At 45.3% G+C, this 18,342-nt stretch overlaps 1 protein-coding gene across 1 annotated transcript in view; it reads right to left on the minus strand.

Moving 5' to 3' along the window:
* Positions 1-12,767: 12,767 nt before the first annotated feature.
* Positions 12,768-18,342, minus strand: part of LOC112220944 (neuronal acetylcholine receptor subunit alpha-7-like) — an 80,991-nt gene continuing 75,416 nt past the window's right edge. Inside the window, exons 8-9 of the mRNA XM_024382942.1 lie at positions 14,575-14,684; positions 12,768-13,938 (exon numbers count right to left, since the gene is read on the minus strand). Of these exons, the coding sequence (XP_024238710.1) occupies positions 13,327-13,938; positions 14,575-14,684 (722 nt within the window). The 3' untranslated portion in view covers positions 12,768-13,326. The remainder of the gene's footprint in view (positions 13,939-14,574; positions 14,685-18,342) is intronic.

Below are 18,342 nucleotides of genomic sequence, written 5' to 3' on the forward strand. Positions count from 1 at the left end.
TTTATTACAAACAGTATCTGACTCATGGCCAGAGACATGTAGTGTGTGGATGCTGATAGAAGTGGTCAGTCATACTGTAAACAGACACCATCGTCCCTCAGGGCAGAGGTTTGGCCCAGGCCTGCAGTGAAACCCTTCATTTAATGTGTTTCTCCATCCATTGACAGCCAGTATAAAACAATGCAGCCATCATGGCGACACGTGGTTGATTGATCAATAGCCTTTATCCATGGGGCCGGGGTCAGGTTGAGAGGGGGTTCAGGTTGAGAGGGGCGACAGACAGAGGAACCATGGCGTTAACTGTCCTCATTCGCTTCCTTCCCTCGAGGAAGATAAAACCACTGGGAGATTACACACATGTTGACGGGGCCACTGTTTACGAGGCAGAGAGAGGACAGGGAAGAGGAGATCAGACTATCAGCATGCACCGCAGACACAGATAACGTCCTCTCTTCAGTGAGTCTGTCTGACAGCCACAGTGCGGTACAGTAAGCGACAGCGGCAGATCAGTACTGCCTCCATGGCAGGAGCGACTGAAAATGTTCCCTTGAGAAGGGGTGAGCTTGTGGGTCATGTCATGGTAGATTTGTCTGGATGATTGTGCTGCCTCCTTCTGACCAGGGGTCCATGTAACATCAATTTCAATAGGTCTTACCTGGATAAGACAAATCAATTTAATACAGAAAATGGGAGAAATCTGGAGTTAACTGATCTTTTGAACAGATTTTTTTGGATGTTGTGTTTTATTTTGTTCTAGTTCTAGGATGTTCCCGCTTCCTCTCTGTGTGTGAGTGTGCGAACCCCCAGACCGCCAGTAGACCGCCAGTAGACCAGAGCTATCCTCAGTTAGAACATAAGTTATGGTTTTGCAGAGTGCTTTTCTTCTGCCTACTCAGGCCACTCTGGGCCTTTTTTTTCGTTTTAACGACAGAACTTTTAGTATCTTTGGATAACTCCCACACTTTCCGTCTTTGGGGAGGTGGTGAGGAGAGAAGTGAGTGGTTGAGGGAGCGTGGCGCTGAAATTTAGAATATAAACCCTCTCCATTCTGTCGCAAGGTTTTAAACTCTGTTATCTTGGAGTTTTTGCTTGTGTTATTTTCTTTTCTGTGTGTAAGGCTGTGTCCCACCCACCCCTGAAGGCAGGCAGCCAAGCAGATAGACAGAGACAAGCCTCTAAGAGATATCAGGGCTGACAACCAGAGGGGTTCCAACAAGCATTCTGTCCTGTAAACACAGACACGCACACATTCTGCAGTCTCAGATTTGTCTGTGAGCAATAACAATTCCGGTCATTTGCACCAGTAGGTAATTTCATGAGGAACAGAGAACTTGACAGAAGCCTACCTGTTTTCTGTCTAAGCTAGCATCCCCATAGGGTACACAACATAGATGAGGCTACATGTACCAGGTTAGTTGTTTTAGTTGGGGGTTAACACTGTTGGGAGAGGAAGAGAAGAGGACTCCACCCAGGAGTGATTTTTAAAATGTCCCAGAGGGATAATCTTACTGCACATTCACAGTTACCTTGTTCCCAGAGATGATCTGTGTACTGGCTGCTGTTCTTAGAGAGATGGGAACTGTAAAGCCCATGTCATTTTATGAGAGTGCTGCCCCTGCTGTTGAAGCTAACTGTCTGCCACAGTGAACAACACAGTAAGTATGGCCATATAACATGATGGAGACCACAGATTACTACTATGGCCGGGTATCATTTTCATTTGAACACAAGGGATTTGGGTTTGCCTACCAAACACAACTCCATATACGTAGATATACACTACGGTGACAGTGGTGTGTTAAGTGACCCTATGGATGCAAAGTGCACACAAACATAATTGCATCCATATAATGTGTCATGCCTGTGCACATGGGATTTCCGTGGTAGCCATTGCTGGTGACAATCAGTGCCTCATATGGTCACAATGACATTTGAGTTTAAGTTTAAATGACCGGAAATTCCAATGTTATGTTGTTGTCTAGACACATTCAAATTCACCTGTTGACCTCAGACCACACATAAATCCATGTCCCAGACAAATAAAAAACGATTCATAGGTAAACATTGAAATATACAAATAAACATCCACAACAGTTGACAGCTTCTTCCTTTTCTTGCTCTCTCTGTCTCTCTGTGCTCACAGTATGTGATTCACACACACACCTGATCTAGAAAAGCGGGACAGAGGGGGGCTGTGAGGGGGTCCTTAGTGTGGAGGTCAGGGCGTGAGAGAGGAGTGTGATGCTCTGTCACGGTGAGAGGACTGGAGCAATGGGAGGCTGGGGGGCTGCATGGTCCACTCATCTCACACGGGGCTGAGCCTGCAGCACCTTGGGTGCTTTTTAATGTGTGTGTCCTTGCAGGGTGGGTGGGAGGGAGGGTGCTTGTTAGTGTCTGTTTATGGAGGAGAATCACCCCAGGAAAGAGAGAGGGGAGGGGAGGGGAGGGGGGGATATGTTGAGATGAGAACAGCGGTGGGAAAGAAGAGCAAGAGCTTATTTTGCAAATAAATTCATTAAAAATCCTACAATGTGATTTTCTGGATTTTTTTTCTAATTTTGTCTGTCATGGTTGAAGTGTACCTATGATGAAAATTACAGGCCTCTTTCATCTTTTTAAGTGGGAGAACTTGCACAATTGGTGGCTGACTAAATACTTTTTTGCCCCACTGTATTTATAACTGTGTTCTGTTTGTCTGCTGCCAATTTGTTTGGTTTCGTGAAAACTACCAGCGTTTGTTCCCCTGCTCCTGTCTGTTCTTGTTCCTGTTTTCTAGTCCTTCCCGGTTTTGACCGTTCTGCCTGCCCTGACCCTGAGACTGCCTGCCCTGACCCTGAGACTGCCTGCCCTGACCCTGAGACTGCCTGCCCTGACCCCGAGACTGCCTGCCCTGACCCTGAGACTGCCTGCCCTGACCCTGAGACTGCCTGCCCTGACCCCGAGACTGCCTGCCCTGACCCCGAGACTGCCTGCCCTGACCCCGAGACTGCCTGCCCTGACCCCGGAGACTGCCTGCCCTGACCCCGGCGACTGCCTGCCCTGACCCTGAGACTGCCTGCCCTGACCCTGAGACTGCCTGCCCTGACCCTGAGACTCTGCCCTGACCCCGAGACTGCCTGCCCTGACCCTGAGACTGCCTGCCCTGACCCTGAGACTTCCTGCCCTGACCCTGAGACTGCCTGCCCTGACTGCCCCTGAGACTGCCTGCCCTGACCCCGAGACTGCCTGCCCTGACCCTGAGACTGCCTGCCCTGACCCTGAGACTCTGCCCTGACCCCGAGACTGCCTGCCATTCTGGACCTTTTGCACCCTCTCTGGATTACTGACCTCTGCCTGCCTGTGACTTGTCGTCTGCATGCCCCTATACCAGCAGCATACCACCCTGCATACCACTGCTGGCTTGCTTCTGAAGCTAAGCAGGGTTGGTCCTGGTCAGTCCCTGGATGGGAGACCAGGTGGTGTTGGAGGGCCAGTAGGAGGTGCCCTTTCCTCTGGTCTAAAAACAAAATATACCAATGCCCCAGGACAGTGATTGACACTGCCCTGTGTAGGGTGCTGTCTTTTGGATGTGACGATAAACAGGTGTCCTGACTCTCTGAGGTCATTAAAGATCCCATGGCACTTGTTGTAGGGGTGTTAACCCTGGTGTCCTGGCTAAATTCCCAATCTGGCCCTCAAACTGTCATGGTCACCTAATAATCCCCAGTTTTGTTTCTTCGACACTATCTGCATCTGGTTCATACCTGAAACCTGATAGCCGCCTCCAATGTCGTTTTATAGAGAGGGTATTCTGAGTGGGGAGCGATCCAATGGGTGGGTTTCCCTGTGGGTCCTGCTTTTTATTTTACATCCATGGGCTTAACACCATTAAAGATAATAATTACATTTTAGAAAAACAATGGCAATGCTAGCGATTCTCTCTTGGAATTTGAAAGGCCTTAATAGTCCGATCAAATGTTCCAGCTGTCTTAAAAGTCTTGCAAGAAATCATTTTGATATAGAAATGCTCCAAGAAACACACGTGCTCCATAATGACACACAAAGAATAGAGAACAATTTGTACAAACTTGTTCACCAAGCAGAACCTGTTTGGGACGATATTGGGACGGAGGTCTATTTAACATTTTTTAACCAATTAGGTCAAGTATTACTCTAAATGATTAACATAGCCGTTCACATAGCTTCATTTGGAAGGAATGTAAATACTGCATCCTTCCAAGCACAAAGGATGCCACACAGTGCTCCCACTTTCACCAACTATAAAACTTTTTTTTTTTTAAATTCTGTCATCCCACCTCGAAACTTACCCAAATTAGTATTTTCAGACCAACGCGGGTTTGTTAAAAAACTATTATCCTCAGATAACCCCCGTTGTCTATAACTTACTGTATCCTACATCAGAAACTAAAAGCTCCTTGGGCAGTTCTATCTCTCAATGCAGAAAAAGCTTTTGATGGAATAGAATGGTCATATCTTTAGTCGGTTTTGGGACAGATGGAACTTGGCTCCAATTTCATTAATATAATTAAAATACCATATGCTAATCCCTCAGCCATAGTAATAACAGACGATACCTGCTCTGCTCCGTTCAGAATAACTAGAAGTAGCAGGCAAGTCAATCCCAGTTTACGTCTACTATTTTTTATTGTATAATAAGCCCCTGGCACAGGCATTTCGACAATCGAAAGAAATTACAACAAAATCACTCAATTCTACAGACCACCACATCTAATTATACGCCGACAATATCTTACTTACTTTATCTAGAAAATGTATTTCAATCTCTCCCAAACGCTTTGAAGATCATAGACAAATTCAGCTTCATCTCAAGTTATAAAATAAATCTAACTGAATCTGCCCTACTCCCCATCAAGAACCCGAAAGGGGACCCAATTCCTATTTATGGAATTCCAATCATTTCCCATTTTAAATATTTCGAAATATATACAGTATTTCCTTCTTTAGATAAAACAGAACGCTCAAATCAATTCAATCTCAGTAGATGGATGTCACATTCTGACCTTTATTTCCTTTGTTTTGTCATTATTTAGTATGGTCAGGGCGTGAGTTGGGGTGGGCAGTCTATGTTTGTTTTTCTATGATTTTGGGATTTCTATGTTTCGGCCTAGTATGGTTCTCAATCAGAGGCTGGTGTCATTAGTTGTCTCTGATTGAGAATCATACTTAGGTAGCCTGGGTTTCACTGTTTGTTTGTGGGTGATTGTCTATGTTAGTTGCTTGTGTCAGCACAGTTCTTATGATAGCTTCACAGTCGTTATTTGTTTATTGTTTTTGTACAGTTTACTTCGTGTTTTTTGTCATCTATTAAATGATGCATTCATACCACGCTGCGTTTTGGTCCGCTTCTTCTTACGACGATCGTGACAATGGACTAATTACCCAGTTGCTCTAATTGGCAGAATATCTATTGTGAAACTGGATATATTGCCTCGGTATTTTGTGAGCTCAATGCCTTCTCTTCCAGCTATTGGGATAAAATCCACAGTGCGTTTTCAAAACATAAATGTAAAGGTTAGAGATCCCAGATTAAATGAACACATTTACAGAGAGGGAAAGACGTTGGAGGTCTATCTGTTCCAAACTCAAAATTGTATTTCCAAGCATGAAATGCTAGATGAAGATGCAGGAGGAGGGGGGGCTAAGAGGAGGGGGGCATGGTTTCCTGGTGGGGGAAATGGGTTGGGGAGCGGGATCCTTTTTTTGTTTATTTTCCTTGCAAAGAGAATTTTACAAAACTGTTGATGGTGCTCTTTGTCTTATGACTAAACAAATGAACATACAGTATCTGAATGAATATGATTTTGAATGATATATCGCTACCTGTAAACCCCTTATGAAAAAATGATAACTACTCTTGCTCTTTTATCTGATATGAAGGAGACTTTTTCCAACGCAAGAATTAAAATTCCATCGTTAGTTCTAGAATTAGCCAAAACCAGCATTGTCCGGGGTTTGGCTGGCAGGGATGTCGTTGTCCCATCGCGCTCTAGCGACTCCTGTGGCAGGCCGGGCGCATGCATGCTGACACGGTTGCCAGGTGTACGGTGTTTCCTCTGACACATTGGTGTGGCTGTCTTCCGGGTTAAGCGGGCATTGTGTCAAGAAGCATTGCGGCTTGGTTGTGTCGTGTTTCGGAGGACACGTGGCTCTCGAGTCTGTACGGGAGCGATGAGACAAGACTGTAACTACCAAATGGATACCATGGAATTGGGGAGAAAAAAAGGTTAAAAGTAAAAATGTTAAAATAAATAATAGTGTTGGTATGGTCAAGGCAATCTGTACGCTGAGGTGTGATGGAGGGGGTCGTTCCCTCTCTCGTTCACATACACATCCATCTTCATTTTCACTATTTTTCTACCTGTCAACCCAGCGCTTTTGTTCTTACAAAACAAAATACAGCAGCCGTCCCAAATCTCCCTCCTGTCTCTGTACACAGGAACACGGAGCTGAATTCATCTGTTTGGGGATATCTCTGCGGGATCCAGGATTTAGCCTGAATGGTAAGAGATTGCCAGGGGGTTTAACTGTAAGATAATACATTGATTTTATTTTGGAATCCAAAGTAATCTCATGTTGGGTATATTTACAGGAAAACGTGTTTGGAAAATACAAAATTACACACAAACACACACACACACACACACACACACACACTCCCCAGCTGTAGGCAAATCTGGGTGTCTGCATCAGAACTTCATACAGTAGCTCAACCTGAGTGAACCTCATTTTGACTGAAAGTTACCTCATCTACAGAGCTGTGTGAGAGTGTGTGTGTGTGCTGTGGTGTGTGTGTGTGTCTGTCTGTCTGTGTGTCTTGTCCTTAGTGCATCATACTTCCTTTTAGGTGGTTGTAGAATTTAACGTTACTTTTTTGGATTATGATAATTAGCGGTTATCGGCCTTATTCTGGTCTGCATGCATTATATGGTGTTTTACGTTGTACAAGTAGGATTTTTTTTGCAGACTTCTGCATGCAGTCTCAATTTGGTGTTCGTCCCATTTTGTGAATTATAGCTCTCTCTCTCCCTGTGTGTGTGTGTGTGTGTGTGTGGGGGGGGGGTAAATTTTCAGTAGCTCATTACTATTACTGTGGGAAGCAGTCCTCTGCTGATAGCTGAGGTAAGCAAAGATAGGCTGAGGTATACACACACACACACACACACACACACACACACACACACACACACACACACACACACACACACACACACACACACACACACACACACACACACACACACACACACACTCTCTCTGTCTGAGGCTGGGGTAGGTCTGTCTGTCACACACAGGGATTACCCCACATAAGGAGGCTGTCTGTCGCTGAGCAAAAAGCAAAAAGCATTGGCCATTATTATTATTATATTATTGGGGCGGCAGGGTAGCCTAGTGGTTAGAGCGTTGGACTAGTAACCGGAAGGTTGTGAGTTCAAACCCCTGAGCTGACAAGGTACAAATCTGTCGTTCTGCCCGTGAACAGGCAGTTAACCCACTGTTCCCAGGCCGTCATTGAAAATAAGAATGTGTTCTTAACTGACTTGCCTGGTTAAATAAAGGTAAAATTAAAAAAAAAAAAATTACAATGAAATTAACACACACAAACACACTCACACAAGCGTCTGCACACACATACCTTATGACACACACAAACTGCCCTTTATTACTCTGTTCGTCTTTCAAAATTCCTTCCTTCTCAATCGCTCACTTTCTCTGCCCCTTTCCCCCTCTCCCTCTTTTGCTATCTCCCCTCTCTGTCTCCATCTCCTCCTCTCTTTTTCTCTATCCCCATTCCTTCCCACCTTTCTTTCTCCCCCCTCTCCCTCTTTACATCTTTCTCATGCATCATCTGTGGTGTTGGGGAGGGAGGGAGTAGATCTTTAAGATACAACACATTCTGTCATTTGGCTGGTAAACCCTCCACCACTCATAAACACAGAGCCTTTAAAACCCTTTTAAAACATCATCCATATCTGTCTTACACACACACACACACACACACACACACACACACACACACACACACACACACACACACACACACACACACACACACACACACACACACACACACACACACACACACACACACACACACACACACACACACACACACACACACACACACACACACACACACACACACACACACACACACACACACACAACACACACACACACAAACACACACACACACACAAACACACGGGCACACAAACACACAGTCATAAACACACACAATCCTCTACAATGAAATGATCAGTGATGGTGATTTTGGAACACAAAGATCAACGGTATGCACAGAGTATTTCCTATAAACTTAAGAGGCTTGGCGTATAATACACTCTAATGAGTGGGCCTAGAATAACTGGACAGTCACATCAACTTCTCTCAGTTCTCGGCTATCGATAAGCCCTCTCAGCTCGCTAAGCTACTTTATACGGCATTTATACGGTATTACCATTAGAGGGCTGCTAAGCTTTCAACCATTTAAGTGGTTTGAATAGACAAAAACCTGAAAGGTCCATGAATATCTCCAATAGTGCAGAAACTAACTTTAACAGAACTGGGCCAACTAGAACAGACTGGAGCTGCACAGAGGTAAAACAGAACCAAGGTGATGTCAGAGGTCATAGAAATAGAGCGGACAGAAAAAGCACAGTGGCAGTTTTCCATTCTGTTTCATTTCAATGTGGCCTGTGCAATATGGCTGTTCAATATGGCTGTGCAATATGGCTGTGCAATATGGCTGTGCAATATGCCTGTGCAATATGGCTGTGCAATATGGCTGTTCAATTCGATCAGGATGTTGTTGCATACATAATACAGAGAAATGTTGTGCTGCTCCATCATAGGGTTACTGTGTAAGCGTTGATGAACCGCACAGCCATGGCATACGCAACCACAGGGTTCACACATCTCAAACTGCCGTTTTCATCTCCATAGACCTCACTCAGTTTGCATTTTGAGATCTGAGCAGTGAGGCTTTGCATTTCAAGTGGAACAATTACATCCTCCCTCCCTCCCTCATGTCCATGCTCTCGCCCTCCACTCTGATGCTGTAGTAATTCATCAGAGGGACAGTGTAGACAGCAACTCTAGAGAGGAGAGCCCCACGTGCGTAGCTGTCCCAGTGCTCGTTGTGCTATTGTGCTCTCAGAAGCACCCTGAAGGCTGACATTCACACCAACAACACAAAGACGGGCCGCAACCCCAGGGGGTAAACTTGCCATGCATGTTCAACTTGTCATCACTTCTCACTCGTTCTATCTTCTCCCTCTCTTGTGAATAAGCTGTGTCACGTTATGGACTGAACTCATATACTGCCTTCCACATGGTCCCTATCTCCCACCATCCTCTCTCTCTTTACCCCTTTCACCGTCTCAGCCAAAGAACATCTCACTCTTACCATTTTGCTTAAATATTCTATTTATCTTGAAGATGGATCAGCAGAACTAAGTGAAACAGAAGTATTGGTATTGGTGAACGTGTTGCAACACTTACGGATGGTCAGCTAGCAGCCAGAGGACAATGTAGAGAGAGCCCTTGGACATATCATATTTCAGTGGTCTAAGAAGTAAACTTTGGGTCCCTTCTGCTTACGGGGTTGGGGTGCAGCCAGGTCAGATGTCAGCTAAACCCCTCCTGTTACCAACCTCCACGTTCCCTCTTAATGTTGGCAGTCAACACTTTCCAATCCTCTGCAGTGACCTCATGATGAGAAATTCAGAGTGCTAAAAACAAATTCTAAAAACAGACAGGAACTCTGCCCTGAGCGTTCCTTCTAAAATTAACACAAACACCTTGTGGCTAATATTTCCCCTCACTAAGAGTTATCAAATAGGATTCGGGCCTATGTTCCACTTTTATAAATATTAACAGAACAGCAATTATCTCTTTATCTCAATTATCTCTTTATCTCTTTCCTGGCTATAAGCCTTGAATGGGGGTTGAATGATAAAATATCAATGAACAAACCTGTGAAATACCAAGATCACTGACAAAATACTTATTTCATCCCAATTCTCTGGACCCCAAAACAGTAATCTAACTCACCCCCATATACACCCAGTCAACCCATATAAAAACACCCAGTCAGCCCATATACACCCAGTCAACCCATATAAAACACCCAGTCAGCCCATATCCACCCACTCAGCCCATATACACCCAGTCAGCCTATATATACACCCAGTCAGCCTATATATACACCCAGTCAACCCATATAAAAACACCCAGTCAGCCCATATACACCCACTCAGCCCATATACACCCAGTCAACCCATATAAAAACACCCAGTCAGCCCATATACACCCAGTCAACCCATATACACCCAGTCAACCCATATAAAAACACCCAGTCAGCCCATATACACCCAGTCAGCCCATATACACCCAGTCAGCCCATATACACCCAGTCAGCCCATATACACCCAGTCAGCCCATATACACCCAGTCAACCCATATAAAAACACCCAGTCAGCCCATATACACCCAGTCAACCCATATACACCCAGTCAACCCATATAAAAACACCAAGTCAGCCCATATACACCCAGTCAACCCATATAAAAACACCCAGTCAGCCCATATAAATACACCCAGTTAGCCCATATAAAAACACCCAGTCAGCCCATATACACCCAGTCAGCCCATATACACCCAGTCAGCCCATATACACCCAGTCAACCCATATAAAAACACCCAGTCAGCCCATATACACCCAGTCAGCCCATATACACCCAGTCAACCCATATACACCCAGTCAGCCCATATACACCCAGTCAACCCATATACACCCAGTCAGCCCATATACACCCACTCAGCCCATATCCACCCACTCAGCCCATATATACCCAGTCAGCCCATATAAAAACACCCACTCAGCCCATATCCACCCACTCAGCCCATATCCACCCAGTCAACCCATATATATCCAGTCAGCCCATATAAAAACACCCACTCAGCCCATATACACCCAGTCAGCCCATATAAAAACACCCAGTCGGCCCATATACACCAAGTCAGCACATATAAAAACACCCAGTCAGCCCATATACACTCAGTCAGCCCATATACACCCAATTAGCCCATATCCACCCAGTCAGCCCATAAACACCCAGTCAGCCCATATACACCCAGTCACTCTATATTCAGCCCATAAGCCAGCCCATATCCACCCAGTCAGCCCATAAACACCCAGTCAGCCCATATACACCCAGTCACTCTATATTCACCCAGTCAGCCCATAAACACCCAGTCAGCCCATAAACACCCAGTCAGCCCATATCCACCCAGTCACTCTATATTCACCCAGTCACTCTATATTCACCAAGTCAGCCCATATCCACCCAGTCAGCCCATAAACACCCAGTCAGCCCATATACACCCAGTCACTCTATATTCACCAAGTCAGCCCATATCCACCCAGTCAGCCCCTCCCTGTCCCATTCATGTCCATATGAATTGTCCAGGATGATCTTATCTTAGGCTATATGGGATATTTATTAGGTAAGAGCAAAAAAAATCACAGGAAGAAGAGGACAGCAGTGTGACAACAACAGCTACAACAGAGGAGGACTCTGACTGTGGGGTGGGTGGGTATGTTCAGTATACAGTAATAATGATAATTCAAAGAAAAACATAGATGCACGGACTAACTCTCTAACATGACAGGCAGTTTAGTTCAGTTACTTACAGTATTGACTGTCTGGCCTGAGGGATTCCATATACCATGGTCTTTATGTCTCATTTGTAAACCACATTATGTTTCAATCAATATCAATAGAAGAATATCTTGATCTTTAGTCATAATAACCTCCCTGTGGATGTTGTGTTCTCCATGTAACCTTTACATTTAGGTTAGATATCATCACCACAGACAGACACATAGCTCCTCCATGTTAATGTACCACCCCCATATCCATTCCCCTATATGCAGCACAGATACATTTATGTCATATAAACCGATTACACCTACTGATAGTACTAGATGGATAATGGATCAATAACAGATCTATAGTAGTTCTCCAATATATGGTGGGATTACGTGTGCATATTAGCACAGGCCCAGTCTCAGCAGGAGTTGTTTCAGGCTAGCAGCCAGTGCAGTTCTTCAGTATCCACTTGTCCAGTTCCTTGTTTCAATAGCTCTTGTTGTTTCAGGTTGTTGCAGGCTGATTCCTCCTCTAATGTGCAGGTGAGTCTTACATGATGATGCCACTATTCTGTCTATGAATCACTCCAGGTTTTCACAGTGGCACAGTCAACGTCAATCAGTTACTACCATGGCAACAATGTCAACTGGGACCAAGAAAACATATCTGTCACGACTTCCGCCGAAGTTGGCTCCCCTGCCTGTTCGGGTGGTGCTCGGCGGTCGTCGTCACCGTCCTACTAGCCACTACCGATCCCTTTTTCGTTTGTCTGTTGGTTTTGTCTTATTAGTTTCACCTGTGTGTATTTTAGTTTAATTAGTGTCCTTATATATAGTAGGTTGTCCCGCCCTTGTTTTGTGCGGGATTGTTTTTGTTACTCTGTTGTATGGTGTTTTTTTCGTGTGGTTATTCTCCGGACTATTTTGGTCCTGTGTTTGGGCTGGTCTATTGTATGCGCCCTGTGTGTTGACGTGACCGTTTTTGTGCGCCGGAGAATAAATTGACAATCTACTGAACCCTGCTCTCTGCGCCTGATTCCACCCGCCACTCCTAGTAAATCGTGACAATATCACTTCTACACCCGTGACAGAGTTCGATGCTATTTAGCTTCGACAAGCAAAAAGTAAACAGTGTGTACATACAAACTTACAATATAGTGAAAGTAAAACAGTCCCAAAAAAACAATAAGAAGCTCATAAAGTCACAGTGAAACATCTCTGTAAATAGACAGTTACCTTAACCACACCACATAATGCTGACAACAGTCCAGAACGTCCAAGACAGTTCAAAGTTCTGAAGGTCGTGGATTGGAGGTCCAGGAATCCAAAGTTCAAACGGCGAGTTGATATTGTAATGAGATATCTGGATGGCAAAGCAACACACAGGAACAACCTCAGTTAAGCTGGATCTAAGGAGAGGAAAGGGACTATGGACAACCCTTGCATTGATACATGTACAGTATACATCTATTTACATTAAATCCATTTTTCTCAAATATACTCCAGAGTAATCTGGATAGAACATAAGGTTGGTTTCCCATACACAGAGAAAGTCTAGTCGTATACTAAAAAGCATGCTAAGTGGTTCTTAGTCCGGGCCTAGGCTTAATCTGTGTCCGGGAAGCTGGCATATATGGTTGAACATATTGACACTATTTCTTTAAATAGTCCTTGGTGACGGCCTCTAAGAAGTTGGGAGCAGACATGAGAATGGTGAAGGTGCCAACGATGGAGAAGAGAGTGAAGGCCACCAGACACAGTCTGTCCACCACGGCAGCAGCAAACTTCCACTCGCTGCAGATCGCCACTTCCTCATCCTGGTCCCTGAAGCGCTGGGCAATATACGACACCTCCTCCAGGATCTGAAGGACCTCGGGAGGAGGAGTAAAGATCAACCCCCTTCCTCCTCCTCCAGCACCTCCCCCTGGGGGCTCAGCCTCCTCGCAGGGGGTCCCTTGGGCCCGCCCCCCCAACGCCACTCCTGAATCACTGGAGGGGGGGCAACGGGCGCTCTCCACGGCATGGTAGCTGAAGTAGAGGCTCATGCTGCCGTTGGAGGTGCCGGTGGGGCATGTGGCACAGGGGGCCTGGGAGAGGGGCGTGGTGAGGCCCGTAATGGTGCCCATGGGTCCCATCTCGATGGAGCTGGCGCTGGAGTGGTGCTGTGGAGTGTGGCGGTACTTGTAGCCTGCCGGTTTACGCTCCTCGCCTGGCTGTTTCATACGCAGGAACCAAGCACACCAGTTCAAAAGCACTACCCTGACCTGGAGAGAGAGAGAGGGGGGGGGAGGGGGTTGAGACTGCAACACACATATACACACAATGTGTGATGGTTGATGAGTAATGAGAATGACATTGATGCAGAAGACAGCGGCAACAACGACAACGACGATGACAACAATGATGACGACAACGATGTGGATGAAGACGACGATGACAACAATGATGAGGATGAAGACGACGATGATGACAACAATGATGACGATGAAGATGTCGATGATGATGACGATGATGACAACAATGATGATTACGAAGACGACAATAATGAGGACGAAGACGACGATGATGACAACAACGATGAGGATGAAGACGACGATGATGACGACAACAATGATGAGGATGAAGACGACGATGATGACAACAATGATGACAACAATGATGTGGATGAAGACGACAATGATGACAACAACGATGATTACGAAGACGACAGTAATGAGGGTGAAGACGACGATGATTACGACGATGATGAGAACGAATACGACGATGATAACAACAATGATGATTTCGATGATGACAACAACGATGAGGACGAAGACGACGATGATGATGTGGACAAAGACGACGATGATACAACAACGAGAATGATGAGGGATATGATGAAGATTGGGAGTGGGACTCACCCATCTGGGCATTTTTCCGCCCTGAGGGTCGTGGTGATGAAACTGCAGGACCAGAACAGTCACCACTACAGACAGACCCACTATCATCATGGTGCTGGCAAAGTACTGAGCTACAAAACACAAACCACAACCAGATCAAACATTAACACCGTGACATCATACATCACACAGACACTGACCAACAGAAGGGAGAGACGGTGCATCCCAAATGGCACTGGGCAAAGGCAGCAAACTAAAGAGGGAATAGGTTGACATTTAATACACAGCCAGAGAATCTTGTCTTTGTAGTTGTAGTGTGGTTTCAGTTGAATGTGTCTTTGTATATCTGTGGAAAATCAAGCAGCCCGATAATATAACACTTTGGTAAAACACCGCCGAGGGTGGGGGCAAGCACCATCGAGGGTGGAGGCAAACACCACCGAGGGTGGAGGCAAACACCGCCAAGCTTAAGAGCTGACTCTTTGAGAGCACATCATGGATGTGTTCTCTCAGGGGAGGGACTGAGGGAAGGAAGGGAAGAAGGGAGGGAGGGAAGGGAGCTCCACTCCACTCGAGTATTAACTCAACACGGCTCTTTCCCAAATATCTCAGCTATGTAACTGTCTCACAGACCAGACACACCCCTTCCCTCTCTCTGTTAGCAAACAACCGCTAAATGCTTCAGACAAGAAACAAACGCTAGCAGGAGGATAGCAGGGAAAAGGGCACATGACCCACTGTGCGATCAGGGGTACAGATTATCCCTGGTCGGCTTATGAGGAGGAGGATGGGAAGGAGTAGGGATTCATATTTTCCAGAAAATCTACCAAGTTTCAATACTGGGAATAATTCATATTTATCACGGGAATCCCAGGAAATACCGCAAAAGTCAGAAGTCGTCATTCAAAGCATTTAAAAAAAATGATATGTTCACTGCCAGGGTTCTTCCCAAATAAGAGGGGAGCTGCACCACATTGCCGGCTTGGCTGCACCACTATGTAAAGATTTCAGAGCAAATTAAACTGATATTTAGTAATGATAAAGTAACTATCGCCAATGACATTGTTATGAATTGCGAAACAGGCCGTACATAAATGCAGAGCATTATCATGTTCCTCAATTCATTCAGCACATTTCAGCAATAGGCTATCTCAACACAGAGCAGGCTGAGGGCACACAGAGCATACTGAGGGCACACAGAGCACGCTTAGGGCACACAGAGCACGCTAAGGGCACACAGAGCACGCTCAGGGCACACAGAGCACGCTCAGGGCACACAGAGCACGCTGAGGGCACACAGAGCGCGCTCAGGGCACACAGAGCACACTCAGGGCACACAGAGCACACTCAGGGCACACAGAGCACGCTGAGGGCACACAGAGCACGCTTAGGGCACACAGAGCACGCTAAGGGCACACAGAGCACGCTCAGGGCACACAGAGCACGCTGAGGGCACACAGAGCACGCTCAGGGCACACAGAGCACGCTCAGGGCACACAGAGCACGCTGAGGGCACACAGAGCACTCTGTGTAGTTTAAATATCAAGGTATCTTAAAGGGGGACTATGGGCTCTATGTAAAACTGAAGCATTACAAATTCCGCGATAGAAATCTTAGTGGTGTGAAGTACTTTAGGAAAAATACTTGAAAGTACTACGTAAGTAGTTTTTTGGGGTACCTGTACTTTACTTTACTATTTATATTTTTGAAAACGTTTACTTTTACTTCACTACATTCCTTAAGAAAATGCTTTTTACTCCATACATTTTCCCTGACACCCAAAAGTACTAGTTACATTTTGACAGGAAAATGGTCTAATTCACACACTTATCAAGAGAACATCCCTGGTCAACCCTACTGCCTCTGATCTAGCGGACTCACTAAACCCATGCTTCGTTTGTAAATGAGTGTTGGAACGTGCCCCTGGCTATCCATAAATACATTTTAAAAACAAGAAAATGGTGTCGTCTGGTTTGCTTAATATAAGGAATTTGAAATTACTTAAACTTTTACTTTTACTGTTGATACTTAAGTATATTTTAGCAATTACATGTACTTTTGATACTTAAGTATATTTAAAACCAAATACTTTTAGACTTTAAGGTATCTTTACTTTTACTCAAGTATGACAATTAGGCCCTTTTTCCACCACTGAGAAATGTAAAAGTAATTTGCGATTGAGCCGACATATGCAGAGCCTAACGTGAACGCAGTCTCCTCATACTGCTTGCTGATCACACATTCTCTACCGGAGCTCTCATGTGGGCACAAGTACGAGACAGTGCAGAGAAGCACGGGAAATGTAACAGCGGTATTTGACATGCATAGGGCGATTCAACCGATGGATTACGGAATACAGTTGGATTTAGGGTTTCAGTGGGATTGGGACTGGATAGGAAAATAGCCCAGGATTTAGGACAGGAGAAACCTATGTAGTGAGCAGTTCATAGGCCTATCCGATCTGAAGAGTCACAGTGACAGCTCAAAGAGGCACAGGTTATTTTAGGTAAAGGCTTCCATGCGACAACATGTTTGGATAATGGGCATGTTGTGTATTTTGTGGAATTGCATTAGCGCCACATCCCGGGATCCCGGCTGCCATTCTTAATCACTAAGAAGGAGTACTGAAGAAGAGGAGGAAATGGAGAAGACAGAGGAAGAGCATGGTGAAGAGGAGGAGCAGGAGGAAGAGGAGGAAAACACTGAACTAGAACAAAAATGAAGACGATAAGTATGAGAAAGAGGAGGTCGAGACAGGAGTGGGATTCTAATTAGGAGGAAGAGTTGAATGAAGAAACCAGATAGGAGCCCTGTCAGAGGGTGTAATCCAGCAGAGTGGAGGTGGGAAGTGCAGAGATGCTCCTACATAGTGCTGACTATCACTGCCCTTCACTTATAATTCTACACAGCCCATGTCCATCTGAGCTTGTCAGCATCTTCACACACACACACACACACAAACAGAGAGATAGAGTGGGATTGATACATAATAAACACAACTAATGGGGCATTTCTCAGTAAAAGCCGCGCTCTGTTACACTAACTCAACTGAGACACACACATACACACAGTTTATGGTGCTCTGTTCAATAGCGCTAACACACAAGCACACCCACACACACATTTATATCATTAACAAATGTATTACTATTTTTGCAGGACTATACGTAGAAACTGCACGTGTACGGGTACACACGCACACGAAAATGAGATGAAGCAGAGACAGACAGAGAGAGAGACGAGAGAGAGAGATGAGACGAGAGAGAAATGAGAGAGAGACGAGAGAGACAGATGAGAGATGAGAGAAAGAGACGAGAGAGTGAGATGAGAGACACACACACACACACACTCCTCCCAGGCCTCCACTCCATGAAAGTGATGTGATGGGCTGAACTTGTGAGCACTATCATGAGTGTCTCATCACAGCAGCGGAAGCCTTTAAACTTCTCTCTCTCAGAACTTTACCCACTAAAGGTTACTCATCTCACGCCATCCATCCATTTATCAATCCCGCCTTCTGCTCTGCTCTTCTTCCTCTCCTCACAGGAAGCCTGGCTTGTCACGACCCACTAATAATGTTGCCAGTATCATCCTCATTGTTAGCCTGTTCCAACACCATCCTGCTCAAACATGACATCAGTGTCACGCCCTGGTCAAAGTATTTTGTGTTTATCTTTATGTATTTGGTCAGGCCAGGGTGTGGCATGGGGTTTTTGTAATTGTGGTGTTTGTCTTGGGGTTTTGGTGGTGGTATTGGGATTGTAGCTTAGTGGGTTGTCTAGCAAAGTC

Source organism: Oncorhynchus tshawytscha, linkage group LG21 (genome assembly GCF_018296145.1).
Source record: "Oncorhynchus tshawytscha isolate Ot180627B linkage group LG21, Otsh_v2.0, whole genome shotgun sequence".
In the NCBI taxonomy this organism is placed as follows: Eukaryota; Metazoa; Chordata; class Actinopteri; order Salmoniformes; family Salmonidae; genus Oncorhynchus; species Oncorhynchus tshawytscha.